The following is a 15,900-nucleotide window of genomic DNA, read 5'->3' on the forward strand; positions in this document are numbered from 1 at the left end:
TTCCAAAATTTCTACTGTAGTAATAGACCACGGTACTTGAGCATCAGTTTTAGGGAAGACATAATTTTGTCTTTCCTCATCCACAAAAGAAATTAACCTGTACATGACAGACCATGTGCAAAATTATTATGTCAGTGCACAGTTATGGGTTTGTCACTGCATTCTAAAAGTCTAACAATGACATGACTGTATCAAATTAATGCTACACCTCATTGAGAACAAGACATCTCTATCTTCTGCCTCCTAAGGAATCTCCTAAATTGTGTATCTTTTTATCCCTGCAAAATGAAAGGAGAGAGAGAAAAGGTGGTAAGAAGAATGGGAAAAATTTAATGTAGTGATTAGTACATTCCAGATAACATAGTGTTCATTGGCAGATTCCATTATACACTCAGGGTTTCTAAGAGGTATTTCACTAGAGCACCTGTCAGAAATATTCCCTCTAGATGTCTTTGAATTTATGGAAGGTAAGAGAACCCATAACTTGCATTTTATAAAGATCATATCTCAGAAAGTCTGGTTTGGGCTTTTTTGTAGCAAAGCTAAATAGATCCATAGATGTGCAATCTCTCCAATGCTTTATTTGCAAAGGTCACTGTATTAATACTGTCGAATTGCTAACGTTATTCAAGTGATCTTGAAACTTCATGAGCAGAGTTCCATTTGTTTTCCATGCAGTGTCACTACTCATATGAGGCACAACAAAAAGAAATGTTGTTTTATTGTATCATTAGGTCAAAAGCAAAGCTGGAAACGGGACCTTGACTCCAATTCTAGTGTAGATTCTGTTTTACCTAGCCCACTCTAGGACCAATGCAGCTATGGTTTTAATAATCTACTTAATTCTTAGTCAGTCCTCTTCTGCTGCAAAAAAGGGTTTTACCTTTATTTTTACCATTGCATGAAAGGATAGACCAGAACCCTAGACGTGTATGTGTGTGACTTACTGGAAGTGCCTCAAAGTACTAAACATCTGTGTAGCTGAGCTCACGGGATACGTACAACAAGAAGCAGGAATAGAGGGTCCCCAGTCCTGTACTACAAAAACAGTCTCTGAAACTCCCAAGGACTTCCTAGATCTCTTCTGCAACAGTCCTTTTAACGTGTTGTCTGTTATGCACAATTTACATGGGGTAGGGGAATGCATTGGCCGTAAATTTTCAGGTGGCCAGCACATGCTTACTTACATATGCACGAGACAAACTTTAAAACCCAGCCTAGGAACTAATAATTCACAAGTGGAAAGTTTGCAGATGTCTGGTGCTGTCTGCAAAAGTTTATAGTATTTAGTAATTTGGAATGCTTCAGCACACAAGAGCATTGAGTGTCACGTGTTAGAGCTGAAGATTCTGAAGCACAGTAAATAAATTTTCAGTCTCTGCTACTCTCTACGCTTGGGGAGAAATACAAACCATGAATGTGACTCCCAGTTGTAACTGCACCATTAAAAATGTCTGGCCTTTTGCAGTGAGAACATTGTGGAGTGGAAAAAGAGTGCTTTAAGGCATTCAAGAGACCTGATTCATTTTATGTTCACTGACTTGTGTGTTGCTTTCACTCATTTTCTCTGTTCTCTGTCTTTTGCTAGTGTGCCTTTGAAGTCACATACTCTTTCCTATCTTTCCTGACAAGGAGAGAGTGAGCAGAAAAGTCAGGCTTTTTTCTGTATTAAATACATTTGTTCTAGGAATCAGGTAATACTGAGGTTTTCATGCCTGTTTTGAATTTTGTAAGCTTATTATTTCTAAGGTCATGGTATAGACCCAGAATGCAGGCTGCTCAAAACCAAACAAAACCAAACCAAAACTTCCCAAAAACTCTGGCTAGCTAGCTTCAGATTTTTTTTTGTTTTGTTTTGTTTTCTACAGTATTCTCCTGGCATATTTTTTTCTTACATGTTGTTTTTGCTATTCTTTAGTGTTAGAGACATATGAAAGCTGAGTGATTATTTACTGTACCTATATATAGCTGCAGGGTATGTCCACAGGGCAAGTGTAAGTGTGGACAGAAGAAATCTTCCATCTGTTGTCAACCTCTTGGCATTAAAATGAGGCTTTTAATATAGATCTACACTTGTTGATAATGCAATTTTTTCAGTAAAAAAACCCCAAAATGCATAACCCTAATGGCAAAGCTTTAAAGCTAGGGCTTCGTCTTGCAGAACTTGTAATCCTACTTGTATAATCTAGTCCATATTGGTATGTGAACTTTAAATCATAAAGCAGTTATGGTGCTAATGTTGCAAGATTGTGAGAATATTCTGGGCTGAGAGGAGTGCTTGGCTCAGACACGGCTCACGGAAGCCAGCACAGGTGCTTTCAGTGGGGGAAAGGGACACAAGCAGGCTGTCCTGGGAGGTGGTGGCGAGCAGAGCATCTGTGCTGCAGTTGGAAGTTGGCTGCAGCCTGTTCTGTGATGTGTGAGCTCTGGTATACCTGACATGTGTACAAAGTGCTGTACTAGATGCAGCTGTGAGTCAGCTCACCTAAATGATCAATTTGAAAGTTAAGTGCATAGGACCAGTAAGATGAATCACCCTCTGGAATTTTTTATTGACTGGCACATAAGATGACTGGAGTAATTAACTTTTAGATTCCTAAGTTAGATGAGATGAACTTCATCTTGTCTAGAGAAACCTTTGTGGGACTGTGCTATGTGTTTAGGAGGCAGATGCATATTGATGCTTCTGTGGCACTTGTTTCTTGCAGACTAGATGAAAAGGGGTGGTGACACATGCTTGTGCCTGCTGACATCATGATGTCCTTGGTTGTACAGACACATCTCACTGGGCAGGCTGAACTCTAAACTAGCGCAGTATAACCATTGTAAGACCAGCAACACCAGTGTTTGCAACAACAACACTTTTAAATTTATTTGTGATATAAACTTTTTTTCTAAGGAAAAACTACCTTGCATAGTAGTTCATTCTTATGCTGCAGCTTCTTGTTAGTGTGACAAATATAGAGTGACAAACATAAAGTGTTTACAACCTCACTGCCTTGTTGTCATTTTCCAGAGCCCAACAAACAAATCAATATATAGTTCATAGGAAATACAATTTTTAAAACTATTGCTTGGTCATTTCAGCCACTGTTAGTGACAGAGATGAGCAGATGCACTTTATAGCAAGGAGCACTTGTGGGGTGTTAATATTGAAAGAAAAGTGAAAAATTGAGCCAGTAGAAAAAAAGAATGAGCTAATGCAAATGTCAATATAATAGCACCCCTAAACACTGTTCCACAGAAGAAATTTAATTTTGACAGTGCTAACATTTATTACTCTCCCAGCCTTATACTGGTCAGAGAATTCAGTCAGTCTGAACTGAAGCATCTCTATCCTGATTCAACTTCAACACAGCCAAGTTTACAGGATGTTTATAAAGAGATAGCAAAGGATGGATAAGTTATTAAAGAAATCATCTTCAGGGGCTGATTTTTTTTTTCCTTTTTAAATGACTGGACTTGACCAAAATCGAGTCAGAAACAGTCTTTTATGTCGCAGAGCCTCTTTAGAGACAACTAAGACCAGTTTAGATCTGCTGTGTGATCGACTTCAGGCTGTTCTGAATCATCATTTTACTTGGGGAGAATTTGCTTTTACATAAGACCACTAGGAAGAGTGACTGGCAGCCTGGTACAGGCAGGAACAAAGATCTATCACCTTTGCTGTTTGTCTTCTTCAGTAGGTTTGGGTTATTTGTTATGGGCCGTCCAATTAAATGGTCAGAATTTTAAAACTTGCATGGCATTTCATAGACTTATGGTAGTTATTGAGATAAAGATTGAAAATTACTGATTTTTCAAATGAGGTGCCAATCCTACAAGGAACTTGCTGCAGCTGTTCTTTGCACACATACAGACATATTATTATCTTTGTATCTGAGAATTTCCAATAACTGAGACTGATACTATTATGTGGTAAGATGAGTTGAGAGAGTCAGCTCCTGAATATACATCAATTATATCATATTCCATATCCAGTGCTTTCCACACTATCAGTAAGAGGGACAGTGAAGGAAATGCTTTTCCTTCAGTTAATGCTACTGTAGAGCTACTAATGCAAGGACTTCCTGACTCATCAATTAAATATTGAATTTGCCTTTTAGACTTTGCTTATCTTCTAATGCAATTCCTATCTTCTATGCTTTGTTTTTTCAGTCCACTCAGTCATCACATCTTATTTTTAAATTCTACTGTACTTTTTTTATTTTATTTTAAACATTGCAGACAACAGAATCAACTGGTACTGAAAGCAATGATTCCTCATTTGGGGTTTCTTTGTGTTTTCATTATGTTTCATAACATGAAGTTTCCACATGGGTTTTTGCAAGATAACAAAACATAGATTTCTGTTCTAAGCTTCTCTGTTCTGAGGGTGGATGCTAAATACACTTTATGAACGTTAAACCACTGATAGTGACTTGGAAATGAGAATATAACTTGATGTCGTACAAGCTTAGATGAGAGAGACTGGAAAGATTAATCAACACGAAGCACTGCATAAAAAGACTTCAGCTGGAGGCAGTATGTCAAATACACAACTCTAACCAAGATACAGTATCTGACCATCCACTGAGTGCCTTGACACACAAAGGAAATATTTTCCTGGAGAATTACTGTTGGAACAGCAAAAATGTATCCTCAAGCTATCCCTCTCTTTTCCAGGCATCATTATGTCTTTTCTCTGCCAAGCTCTTTTCCTTATTCTAATCAAAAGAAATGCTTATTGCAGTAGAGCAGAAGTACCCAGAAACTTTTGGGTTCTTCCCCTTGAAATGATAGAATTCCAGGCTGTTGGATTACTCGTGTTAGGTAGCATATCCTGAGACACCACTTTCCCTGAAGAACTAGCTATTTCATGTAGAGATATTTCCATTATTTTTAGTAATTATTTAATACCAATTAGTTGCTTTCCCTGTGTGTTTCAAAAATGTCATTTAGCTGATATGCTGAGTTTGTGTGAAGACTACTGCCTTTATTTGTTTTGGTTTTTGGAAGGAATAACTGGAATATTCTTGAAACGTGCCTGATATCAATTCTCTAGATTGCCATGAGGAAATATAAAATATAATTTCTCCTTTTCAACTACAGGTTCTCCACAGAGCTAGAACTCCACGCTCAGGAATCCAAGAGGGCCTTATCCAGTAAACCTGGCATCAGCCTTGGGTGAAGTAATAGCAAAGTGGATCTGGGGATCAGTAGCTAAAGAACAATACAAAGAAATTGATCAGTGTCATCTACAGAAAAGTGAGTTTAACAGATACTCCAAAATTCACCATTTGCCTATGCTGGTATAGCTCAGCAACATGACATCAATACTCTTTAAAGATATTGAAAGTATGAAAAATGTGCATAAGAATCACAATTATATTGAAACCTAAAGGAATGGAGAAATATTCCAGGTAAAAAGACCCCTAGTACGAGAATGTACCAACTAAATTAGTGAAGATATTACAAGAACTGCTGAAAGGAAGCATAAGCCACACAAAGAGGCTTAAATTTTAACAGTTTGTGCAATTATACTTTGAAACAAACATGTTGGATTCTCCATATTTTTGTGTCTGAAGATCAACACTTGACACTACTACAAGTCATACTTTAGAACAAAGTTTTGTACTCAGTGTAGTGATAAATGGCTGATATTTATTGATCTATAAAATAAAGGAGGTGAAAGGAGAGCTAAAGGTCAGATTTATTCATGCAATTAATACATGCTCAATGCTCTCCACCTCTTCAGCTCTCTCCCCAAATAAACATTTGGAAAAATGTTACTAAACGCCTGAGGGGAAATGCCTCTCTGGAGACGCTAAAAAAACACCTGGATGTGTTCCTGTGTCACCTGCTCTAAGTGACCCTGCCTTGGCAGTGAGGTTGGCCTGTATGATCTCCAGAGGTCCCTTCCAACCATAATTATTCTGTGAAGAAAAGCATGAATTCTTTCTTTCACCAATTACATGAGATACAATGAAACAATCTCACATGCCAGGTTACTTAGTGATCCTGGTTCATAACCTGGGGACACTCAGTGTGTAGGATTCTGTGAAGTGATGGGATGTTGTGACATCCATAGTTCACTACCCTGTTTGCCAGCTTGAGATGCTAAGCTAGGGTCTCCTCTTTTTTATTATGTAATGTTTGGTATACCTTTCATGCAGCTGCATCTCACTTGAACTCATGTGGGAGTTAAGGAGCAAAGCAAGGCTTGGACATGGCTGTAAGAAGATCTCTCTCTTGTCTTCTGTTCATAAAGGATGTCTGGAAAGAAAGGTCGTGATAAGGAGGGTTGCTTTGCCCTTGAATCGATTGATTTCAAGAATGCTTTGGAGCAGTTCCAGAATCTAGTTGAAAAAATGATCATCCAGAAGACCAAGGAGAGTTCAGGCTTGTATACTAAAGATGATGGTAAGAGATACTAATTCAGATGGTAAAGTGTAATTTTCACATGGAGAGAGCATATCATAGAGAAATTATAATTTCCTTCAAATTAGTGTTCTAACTGTAACTGTTTGATTTTTACAGGAAATAGAGAGATTGTGCTGTGAAAGTTCTTTTCTCCTCCTGTTAGGATTTCTGGACAAATTATAAGGCTATGGTGATCACTCAGTAAATATAATTAGTGGAGTTGCCACATATAGAAGTTAGCATGATGCTAACTTGTTTCTGTAAAAACACAAACTTGATAAATTATGTAATTACAGTAACTAATTGTAAATAATGAGGGTAAAATTTTGCTTTTCTCAATGCAAGTGGTTATTGCTGCTTAAAAGGATAAACTTTATCTCACACACCGTTCAGGTGCAAAAAACAAAATCAGAATTATGGTAAGTAAGGGAAGAAAAAAGAATTTTTTATCTATTATTTTATCTGTTTTCTGTCATGGATTGAAAATTAGGTAGTTTTGAAAAGAGCAAATATTAGGACTAATTTTTTTTCTTTTCAAATGCTTTAGTGAATACAATGTGAGCAGCTGGAACTTCTGTGCTATTGGTATTGAAGGAGAAATAAAACTGGAAGTAGGGTGGATAAGAAAGGAATCTGTAGCTTCCCAGTTTTAAACTGTGTGGACATTGTTCCTCCCATACAGATGAGATAAATTATGAAAAGTTCTATAAAACCACACGAACGCTTTTTGGTTCAGCAGTCAAGGATCAGGATATTCAGGCCTTTTTCAGGAAGATTATAAGCAACCCTGATGAAAGGCCAGAATGGCTTGAGGTAAGGATTTTTAAAGTTTTCTTAAGTATGAAAAACTAATTAGAATTTTAAATGATGGCAGTATTTGACTATTGATTGTGTCTTGTTCACATGACTGTTGTTCATGAGCTCCCAGGCAGAATGAGGCACTCTCTTGTTACTTATCCTAGCTGCCTGAAGCCTGTGTGTGTTCAGTCTTCAGAACTACTTTGGTGATGTGCATCGTCCTCAGGCTTCTTGGCAAAATGCAAAATCTCTTATGATGACAGTATGCCATTTGTGCTCTGAGGATAAGTCTATCTTTGGCTAAACCTTCAGAAATGCTTCCTCTTTTTTCTCCTTTCCTCTCTTTTCTCTTACCTCTGCTTCCTTGCCTTTCTCTTCCCCTGTTCACAGCATAAATCTGGCCCTTACTTTGAATATGAAGCATAAAAGATAGGGCAGCACTTCAGTAGAGTTTTTGAGCTAGAGAATTACGCATATATTATTTAGTCCTGTAGATTAATGAGATGTTTGTAATCAATTTTTCAGTCTCTAATATTGGTAAATAGCAAACCTTTGTAAACAGCATGTAAGAATGAGGTAACTGTGAAAGGGTAGATCCGCTTTACCCTCTTTGCATCTATCTGCACGTATATTAAGGATTTCCTCTGCCTGAGTTGCAAATGCACTCTGTGTGCACTCCCTTCCCGGATTTTTAATCTATCAATTTGTAAGTTATTTCTGAATCCACCTGAGAAGATTATCTCCATAGCACCCAGTTTTTCACATTTTGTGTAAAAGTATTTTGTCAGAATTTTTTAAACATGGTGCTCTTTTTTATTTGCACATGTTTTGAGAAATGAACACCTGCTCTAGAAATGTGTCTTTTATTAAGGTATTTACCATGGATAGTGTTTCAGGTAACTGTTCTTTAAAACTACTGATTCTTAGATTGTTAGAGCCAATCCTTATCAAGAGCACCCATCATCATATATTACTACAAGACTTTTTTGGTTGTTTCTTACCCGAAGACAGAATTGTGCAGAAGGGACAAAACTCCTAGCACACAGTGACTTTCCTACAATAGCATAGGAGGCATGGTATATGTGGCAAAACCTTGCTGGACCTAAAGTGCAGCAGGGTATTAGCAAGTGACATGAACTATGAATTCATCAGCATATTTATATTTTATGTTACTCTGGAACATCGTGCTAATATTGGAACCTTGAAGATACCCAACCATCTGTTCCTTACGTTATCAACCATTGCTATCAAGTGATTTCCTGATATCATCCTAAAAACTGTATGTTCAGCCATTTCTATTTAACAAGATTCTGTATGCGAGCATTTCTGGTTACTACCTTTCTTAACCATTGTTTTTACAGTGACACATTAGTCATGGATTTTGCTCATGTCAGCCATTAAAGATTTCCTTCAAGGAGGGCTTGGGGCAAATCTGGAAAATAGCTGACAGTCTGGAGGACTGATTGTCCTTTGTTTAGGGTAGCAGAAGAGTAGCAAATTATGTTCAGGCTCCTTAGTTTATAAGAGAAATAAGGAAAGCTCTGTATGTTTGCTTGAGTGTGGATCATTTACTCCCAAAACCTTACTGAGTTTTTAATGCAGACTAGTTACCAAATTACATAATTACATAAATAATTTGGCTACATAATTACACAACCAAGCACAGTATGGGGTGTAGTAAAAGAGGTGAAGCCTCTTTAGTTTCCTTTTGAAATCTGTACATGATTTCCTTGGGATGAAATTCCCCCAAGACCATTTCTATGGGCATTTCTCAAATTCTACCAAGTGTGAGCTGACTGATGACAGTCTTTTAATATAGCTTGCCTATAAACTTTCTTGAAAAACTAGCTAATAATTGTGTATATGGAAAGGAGGTAGCTGTGAAGTGAAAGATGAAGAGTAATGCTATGTGAGAATATTTTTTTGAAAGATGTACATCTGAATCTCTCAAAGAATCAAAATAGGAGTTCTGTTGTATAAAATGGAAAATACTGAACTAGAATAAAATACAACATTTTGTCCCCCATCCAAAGGGATATTGCTTTTAGAATTCAGGAATCAAAGTATATATAATGTCCATAATTTGAGAAAGGAGTTTAAAATATCTGTACAGCTAAGTGGGACTAATTTACTAAAGAAATCACTAAACTGCTTTTGGGTACAGAGCATGAAATTTTTAGGGAATTTCAACTGAAAATTTCACACCCTGGAGTAGAAATAATGTGCATACATGACGATCTTGTGCAGAGATCTTCATCATGTTCAAATGGAACCTTGTCAGACTTAAGAGATGTCCAAAAGAGGATTTTTTAAAAATTGTCTTTATATTACATTTCTTTTCAAGCACATGGGAATCTACATATCTTTATGGAAAAGCTCTTCTGTGTTGGCTAAACCACTATGCTGCATTGAATGTCTTTGTTTATAAATACGGAGTTGTCTGTTTTGTCTGCCTTTTGCTAGTTTTGGTTTGGGGTTTTTTTCCCTAGTTGAGGTAGGTAGACCTGGAGAATGGAAATTGAATATGGTTATTTGCAAAGCAGAAATGTACTAACAACTTTAAAAAATAGATGGACTGTATTCCTAGAAGCCCTGTGTAAGCTGACTAATTTACAAACATTGAAGAAAGATTGTGCCTGAGTATCAGATCTCAGCAGTCTGAAGTCATATTGACAGCTAATGGTTAAAGGAAGTAATACTAAGATACTTACTCAAAGAATATTCAATTATAAAGTGTGAGATAACTATTTGACTTTATACATGTATCTTCAAGAAGTAGTTTTACAATGAATTACTTGTTTAGTTCTATTTTGTTTTGTTTAGATTTTTGGCTGTTTTAGCGGAGAAAGCGTTGGCATGCCTACCCCATCGAAAGAAAACATGGTTTTGCTTGTATCTGAGAAACAGCAGATTTCTCATTCAGGTGACATACTTCATCTTACATCAAAAACTATATTTTTTCTAATGCAGTGTGCTGCTCACTTTCTTGAAAGTAGGGTAATAAGACCACATGTCTGTCTTGGTCCATTCATGCTTCTTCCTCTTCTTCTTCTTCTTCTTCTTCTTCTTCTTCTTCTTCTTCTTTTTCTTCTTTTTCTTCTTCTGTGTTCCAGAATTCATGCATTTTTACTAAACATTGAACACTCCACTGCTGCATTTCCCAGTTCCCCATATTCCTAAATTATTTTGACATTATGATTTTTCTGAACCAGACTGTTTATTTATGCAGTTACACATTGTCTTTCTGTATTTTTTGAAAATATGGAGGAAGATGTGGCACATCCAGAATTATTACATTCATGATATTTAAAATGCAACATGATTAATTAAACCAAGTATGGGATAATTTATGATATCTTGCATCATTGCCTTGCATATGGTGCCAAAATGCATTTCAGGAAGAGAAATTGCCCTTACTAATATAGTTCTATTTGTTTACATTTTCCTTAATAATATTGTTCTATTTGGTTATGTGTTCAGTTTCCGTAAGATGAAGAATAATGTTTTGTCATTGACAGTTGTCAAGAGAAAAGATGTGCTCAAGGGTATATTGAAGGTGCCCCTTCTGAATCTCACAGTAACAGCCTCTCAGAAAGGATTGATAACTGTGTTTAGCGAAAAGGTAATTCTAAATCAAACTCTTTTATTATTCCATTAGCAGTACATAGGAGAACTGAGTGGACTGTGATCTAGCATTCAAACTTTCCCATAAAAAAACCTACATGTCTTTCTTATCAAAGTTAAATTTTTCTATATTTTAAAGTACAGCAGGAAATATACATTGTTCTTTTCAATTATAAACCTACTAGACAGTGTGCACAAGTTGATAGAAGGTAGAGATGTCTAATAATAGACATTCTTCACAGAAATTAATTTAATAGAAAATAATCTGCATTTCTGTTTAGAAAAGGTTTCCCTAAATAAAAAAATATGCTAGTGGAATTAACTTTTAGATATAGAGTGGAAATTGGAGAATTAACTGTTTTCTACAGCTACTGAAAATATCTAGAATGGACAGAGACAGCTGTTTGCAAGTAAGATTTATTCAATACAGCAACCTCTAGAAGCTTGAAAGTCATGAGTTTCACAACAATCTGCATGACACTGGCTCACCCTTAGTTCCCTCATCAGTAAAATGTAAGGATATCTGTACCATTATTAGTAGAAATTTAGGTCTAAGATGCTGTTAAACTAAAGTTTGTACATTAATTTCCCAGATGATTGTATTACTGTTTAGTTGTATGCACCTGCAGAGGCTATGAGATAGAATGTGTCATACAGAAACCCAGGTTTTCACACATCTATGCTCATTGGTGCTTTACATTTGTACAATTTTAATGCAACCAGTTTCCTAAAATTTATTTCAGGCGATGCAGCAAAATTTTAAAGTGGCATGAATGCTTTCTAGGGGTTTTAGCTAATTGGTGCATAATGCTTATGACAGGAGCATTTAAACCAAGAAAGGACTCCTGTGGATGATTCAATAACAAAGCAGTACTGCAGTTTTGGTAAATGCTGAAATAATTTATTTGAAAGTCTGTCCTCCAGAACATTATCCCTCTTATGTACCTATGAAAAACAATTTCCAAAGTATAAGATTAAAAACATATCTCCTCCCTGCCCCCTACCTGCCCCTGCTATTTTCAAGTTGAATTGCTGCCTCCTCATAGGCTGGCCTGATGTTATCTGACATCAGTGATTGCAGTGTAAATTATTTTACACCCAGCTGCTTAACACAGTGAATTAGGGACCTCAACTCCTGTGTTCTGAAAATGACTAATCCATTATGAAAGCCCCATGATGTGCCAGGAAAGGATCAGATTGGATGTTAGGAGTAGTTTCTGTTATACAAAGAGTTGTCAGCCATTGGAACTGCCTAGGGGAGTGGTTGAGTCGCCAACCCTGGAGGTATAGATGTATAGAAGTGACTGTTGGGGACATGATCTAGTGGTAGACTTGGCAGTGTTAGTTTTACAGTTGGACTTAATAATCTTAAAGATCTTTTCCAGCCTAATTATTCTATGATTCCATATGTTTGAGGGCTAAGCAAGGCTTTCTGCAAGGAACGTGGCCCTGACTCAACACCTGTATACAGCTTTATACCATCAACTGCTTCCAGGTTACTCCAGAATATGAGACACTTACGTTGCTCAGGTTCTCAGGCAGATACTGCCTTGACCAGCACATGAGACCTGTAGGAGTGGGCAGCCTTAAGGACATATTTACTTACTGTAGATAAAGCCAAGTCTGATGCAGTACGTGGATATCCATGTCTTGGTTAACAATTCTCTTAAACACTGTTCAAAGGCTGTCCATGATGACACCTAGAATCTCACTTCCATGGGAAGAAAGACTTTGATCCTAGCTTCTTGGTTTATGAAATGCAGAATTGCTGGGATGGATACGAGGTGTTATTGAATAATTACTGATCGGGAGCAGGGGCAGGGGCAAGAGGAGGTGAAAAGTCATCTGTGGGTGTTTCAGAAGGGAAAAGGTTGAAACTGCTTTTGAAAACTTAGTAGTTTTGTTAAAGGACCTAGAAGATAACGGTGTCTCTGCTGGACAGTGGTGACACTTTAAACCCTTCAGGTTTTCAGCCACATGTTACGCTGTCTTCCAGTAGTTACCTTTGGTGAAGGTGCTGTACCAATGTGGTTATTCCTGTTTGCAGCCTGAAGTGCTGCCTCTGCCAGGCATTTTGCTGGCACTAGTTGATGTGGCCTTGGGCTAGCGTTAGCTTGGGTTCCTATATGATAAACCCGTATCAGCTCACAGGAGCTGATGCTGTTTTTGCTGTCAAAAGCCATTAAAAGCACAATTCCATCAGAAGACCAGCTGATCTGTACTCTGTATGTTGTAAAAATGAGGAGTTTTTACTTATTTTCCTCACTTCAACATCTCAATGTAGAAACCCAAACCAAACCAGAAACTATGAAACAATTGTGAGAGAAAGAGAAGTTTTAAATTCCTCACAATATAAAGAGCAACAGACAGCAGGCAGGTTAAGGATATTTCTCAGATCTTAACTACCTGCTTTTTCAGTTAGCAAATATTGATCTGCCTGTGAAGAGAAGAGATGACTGTTTAGATTTTTAATTTGAGAACTACCTTGTTATTGTGACCATATCTTTCTTGATTTTTCAGATGAAGTTTCTGACAAGCATCAATATTGAAGTAAGTTCTTTTTTGTCTCCTTCCTATTAAATAATTTTAAGTAAAAATCAACATGTACTAAATTGAAATAAGTAGAAACTGAGCATTGTTCTAATGCCAATTCTAACTTTGAGACTTCTGCATCATTTTTCATAGGATGCTGTAGGTCAAATAGTTTCAGTTTATTCCTTTCAGTTATTGAAACAATTGAGTAAATTGATTTCTTTCCTCTGATAAATGAAACCTCAGATAAATGCTTCTTTTTTTGCCAAATTATCCTTTACCCATTTCCTTGCCAGAACTTTTTCTTCTAAAATCCAAAACTTCAATTGTCACTGTAAAATTTAAATAAGTACAATTTTAAGTTTGTTAATGAAAAACAGTTCTACATTTTGCTAGGTAGATGATTGCTGCACAGTGTAAACATTAAAACCTTGTGTGTACCCTGGGAGCATCACTGCAGATTTTAGGTAATGAGCTCCTTTCAGATGATCTGTAGGTAAGAGACATCAGTCTAGCAAAGTGATGTGACCCCTTGTCCTATAAGTCAGTGTGGGTGTCTTGTGCCAGGAGGCAGTGCATTTCGTTAGTTCTCTCCTACATATTGTGGGAGCTCTAAAATGCAATAGAACTACTCCACAAGAGAGGCCCTACTACTCCAACTCAGAAAACAGCTCTGGGCCTCAGCTATGTTTAATTTATTGTACTGGCTGATCTGACCTGTGGAATCAGTGCAGACAGGTAACTGTGAGAAATATTCTTGAGAGCAATTGACTTTTGGAAACTTCTACTAGAATTAGAGCTTCTCCTACAGAAGTGCTACAGGAGTGCATTTTAGTCATTCCTACTTAGCTTGTAGGAGCCACTTTCCCCAATTCAAATATGCAAAGGTAGGATTTCCCCCAGAGATGCCAAGGGAAAGAAGATGGAAGAATCTGGAGTGCTAGCCTGGTGCTGCAGGGGGCTGCAGGGTCCCTCTCCTTTTTGAACACTAAGATCTTGTCTTAAAATGATTCCTCAATGAATGTGAAGGGGTTTTTGCTGCAAAAGTAGGACAATATTTGGCAGCTGTGGCAGTGTTAGGACCATTGAAGGACATCTTTGGCATCAAATGTGTGAAAGAAAGGAGGAAAGATAAGAGCCCTTGAGTGACAGGATGGGTAAGAAAATAATGAAAAGGTTTTTCTGGTACAGCAGCCTAGTTTGTCTGTCAAGTATAGCAGCACTAACAAGAGAAATTCTTACAACCTTTCCTCTGAAGCTGAAACCTGTTACTTTGACTGCATCATCACAACAAATTAGTGACAAATTAGTGACTACAAATGTAAAATCTTCTTTTTCAAGCCATTTAGTCATTGTTATCTGACACTATTATAAGGACCTCAAAAAGCCACAGTTAACAAACTCTTCATAAGAATTACCAAACAATCCACAGGACCTCTGCAGGACTGACATTTTCCACATGTTTATTGTAGTAAAGGGCACAAAAATCCTTGTAAATGTATTACCACCTGCTCACAGATCATTAGGAAGGAGAAAAGCTTTCTCCTGCAACAGAGCGTCAATATCCTCTGTCAGGATTTTGGACCCTTTACACTAAGAGCAAAATCAATATTGTGTACAACAATGGAAATAAAAATAGAAGCATCAGGGCTCTGATCTATAGTTTGCAAGAGAAATTGTTTTACATTAATACCTGTATAACAGGAGGTATACTTGAACAATTACTTAATATGGGCATTGTAAATAGTTGACCTACCTATTGGGAGAATTAAAATTATTTACTAAAGTTACTTATTTTCATAAACATTCATTTCAATTTTGTTTTTATAGCTGAAATTTTGGACTGCCTTTAAATTTCTTTTGTTTCAAACCAAACTGTATCCAGGTAAAAGCTTAATCTGCTTTACTATGATGTTTTACCTTAAGCTTTTGCTGCTCAGAGTGCTTTTTCAGAGTGTCATTCCAGTTCAGCTAACGCTATATACTTATTGTATCCTCTCCTGTGCAACATTTGTGCCTCTCAGGTGAGTCACTGATAACAGAGGTTGAGCCTGGTGCCTCTGTAACTTCATGTATGAGCTATTCCTGGAGTTAGAACTCTCAGTGGAACTAGACCTAGTGTGTGCTAGTGCAGAGTACATGTGATTTATGTGGAAATGGTTTAAAATATGTACTTACGTGATAGAAAAGTTGATAAATTTACAGAGAAAATCCTTTTCTAGCTACTCTTTTTATTTTCATCAGGATACTGCTTGGATCACTGGATGTGATTTCCTGCCTAATCTGAAATATATCGTGGCTGTAACTGAAAGCACAGTCATTCTCTGGGACTATAAATCAAAAGAGAGCGAGGTATTGTGTTGGATCAGACAAATGCCAAAATGAAACCTGAAAGTTGATCAGTCTTTGCTTCTGATATACAGTCACATCCCTTTGGTCTTAGAGGATGAAGACTTTTCACTTTTCTTATTGTAGGAACTCACTGAAACAGTGGAATTCACACTAAAGGAGGGATACTCTCTACATGCCAAATGGGATTGTTAA

General features: G+C 37.1%; 1 protein-coding gene across 10 annotated transcripts in view; it reads left to right on the plus strand.

Moving 5' to 3' along the window:
• WDR64 (WD repeat domain 64) overlaps nucleotides 1–15,900 on the plus strand; it is a 73,716-nt gene that overhangs the window by 1,935 nt on the left and 55,881 nt on the right. For all 10 annotated transcript variants that reach the window (XR_012579583.1, XR_012579584.1, XM_074537554.1 and 7 more), the window contains exons 2-8: nucleotides 5,092–5,247; nucleotides 6,251–6,402; nucleotides 7,085–7,215; nucleotides 10,024–10,123; nucleotides 10,719–10,822; nucleotides 13,345–13,374; nucleotides 15,601–15,708. Coding sequence is in view for 8 of the 10 variants with exons in the window: in XM_074537554.1 (XP_074393655.1) it covers nucleotides 6,252–6,402; nucleotides 7,085–7,215; nucleotides 10,024–10,123; nucleotides 10,719–10,822; nucleotides 13,345–13,374; nucleotides 15,601–15,708 (624 nt within the window). In the remaining 2 variants the exon portion in view is untranslated. The remainder of the gene's footprint in view (nucleotides 1–5,091; nucleotides 5,248–6,250; nucleotides 6,403–7,084; nucleotides 7,216–10,023; nucleotides 10,124–10,718; nucleotides 10,823–13,344; nucleotides 13,375–15,600; nucleotides 15,709–15,900) is intronic.

The sequence above is a fragment of the Zonotrichia albicollis genome, chromosome 3, assembly GCF_047830755.1.
Source record: "Zonotrichia albicollis isolate bZonAlb1 chromosome 3, bZonAlb1.hap1, whole genome shotgun sequence".
In the NCBI taxonomy this organism is placed as follows: Eukaryota; Metazoa; Chordata; class Aves; order Passeriformes; family Passerellidae; genus Zonotrichia; species Zonotrichia albicollis.